The following is a 2,075-nucleotide window of genomic DNA, read 5'->3' as shown; positions in this document are numbered from 1 at the left end:
CCCTTACCAGGACTTTCTACTCCTGTCAAGAGTTACAGGCTTGGAAATACACCCTGTCCATTAAACAGGGTCACTGTCAGTGAACATGGACTCAACAGACTTGAGTGTATGTATATATGTGTGACTGTATATACATATATACACAAAGCTATAAAGCTTCTAATATTGTGTGTTCAATGAAATTTCACACTTGAATAAAATGTGTATCAGACATTGAATATTTAAAATATAGGTTACTTATATACAATTGCAATGCCCCATATGATAGAAATAGAATAAAATGAATCAACACATCTCCGTGAGATGATTTGATCCTTGAAAGTTGAAGCAATTCAAAGTAAAAAACAACAACACGTTTATTGTGATGGTTATCATGAAAGTATAATCAATATGTATCTACCTGCTTGCGACTCTTTTTAGTAGAAGATCCATTGAAGAGAATGTTTGTGAAAATAAGAAGAAAAGTCAGCGTGGACAGACCTACGGCTGGATTGCAGATCTTCACCTGCTCAAAAGAACTTACAATGAACCATATCCTTCAGTGTCCCTTCACTGTGGGAAATCCTCCATGGACCGATTATCATCATCACTTAAGTGTCATCCTAGTTTTCACTTGGAATGTGACACCTGTCAGGATGGAGAGCACAGAGCAGTCTGCAGGTGTCCTTCCTCCCACAGTCCTGTGAGAACGCTAACTGAAGAGAAACCTAAAGAATGTAAGGACTATGGAAACACCTTTGGTGAATCCTCAGAGGTCCTTGTACATTTAAGAGGTCACAGTGAGGAGAAGTCTGTTGATAGTAAGGAACATGGCAAAGTTCATCTTTTTTCATCCTTGTGTGGGCATATGAGAACTCACAGTGGAGAGAGGCCCTATGAATGTAAGGAGTGTGGCAAAGGTTTTAAGGACTTCTCGTCCTTCTCTAAACATAGGAGAATTCACAGTGTAGAGAGGTCTTATGATTTTAAGATGCGTGGAGAGGGCCCTTTTGCATGTAAGGAGTGTGCCAAAGCCTTTACTCATCGCTCCTACTTAGTTAAACATCAGATAGTTCACAGTGGAGAAAAGCCTTATGAATGTAAGGAGTGTGGCAAAGGTTTTCAGTTCCCCTCATCCCTCACTAGACATAGGAGAATTCACAGTGGAGAGAGGCCCTATGAATGTAAGGACTGTGGGAAAACATTTACTCAACACTGCAACCTTCTTTCACATAGCAGAATACACAGTGGAGAGAGGCCCTATGAATGTGAGGAGTGTGGCAAAGCCTTCAAAGAGTCCTCAAAACTCACTATCCATAGGAGAATTCACAGTAGAGAGAATGTAAGATATGAATGTAAGATATGTGGGAAAGCATTTGCTAACCAAACATCCCTCACTACACATACTAGAATTCATACTGGAGAGAGGCCTTATGAATGTAAAGAATGTGGGAAAACCTTTATTCAACAGTCTCACCTTATTGCACATAGGAGAACTCATAGTGGAGAGAGGCCTTATGAATGTAAGGAGTGTGGGAAAGCCTTTTCTCGACACTCTCAACTTAATATACATAGGAGAATTCACAGTGGAGAGAAGCCTTATGAATGTAAGGAATGTGGAAAAGCATTTTCTCACCAAACATCCATCATTACACATAGCAGAATTCATAGTGGAGAGAGGCCTTATGAATGTAAGGAGTGTGGGAAAGCCTTTACTCAACACTCTCACCTTATTACACATAGGAGAATACACAGTGGAGAGAAACCTTATGAATGTAAGGAGTGTGGGAAAACCTTTATTTGTCACTCTATCCTCACTAAACATAGGAGAATTCACAGTGGAGAGAAACCTTATGATTGTAAGTAATGTTGCAAAGCCATTAGTCTTGTTACAACCCTCATTCCGCATAGAACTCACAGGAAAGAGGCCTTATGAATGTCAACTTGGCAAAGACTGATTCCTCTTCATCCCTCATTGAACATATGATAATCCACATGGAAAGAATCCTGGTGCATGTATGGAATGTGCCAAAGCCTTTGCTTGTTCCTCAGCTCTCAGTTCACATAAGATTTCTCTCAGTGGATAGAGGTCTTAT

General features: G+C 40.0%; 1 protein-coding gene across 1 annotated transcript; it reads left to right on the top strand.

Annotated features, from left to right (window-relative positions):
* The first annotated feature begins 568 nt into the window (after positions 1 to 568).
* Positions 569 to 2,025, top strand: LOC123522447 (zinc finger protein 345-like). Its single transcript, XM_045296680.1, has one exon. It carries the CDS (start codon positions 569 to 571, stop codon positions 1,844 to 1,846), a length of 1,278 nt encoding a protein of 425 aa, XP_045152615.1. The 3' UTR covers positions 1,847 to 2,025.
* Positions 2,026 to 2,075: the final 50 nt, after the last annotated feature.

Source organism: Echinops telfairi, unplaced genomic scaffold (assembly GCF_000313985.2).
Source record: "Echinops telfairi isolate 266 unplaced genomic scaffold, ASM31398v2 ScPeMD7_7412;HRSCAF=8450, whole genome shotgun sequence".
In the NCBI taxonomy this organism is placed as follows: Eukaryota; Metazoa; Chordata; class Mammalia; order Afrosoricida; family Tenrecidae; genus Echinops; species Echinops telfairi.
The sequence above is the reverse complement of the archived record's forward strand: the minus strand, read 5'-3'. Positions and strand labels throughout refer to the sequence as shown.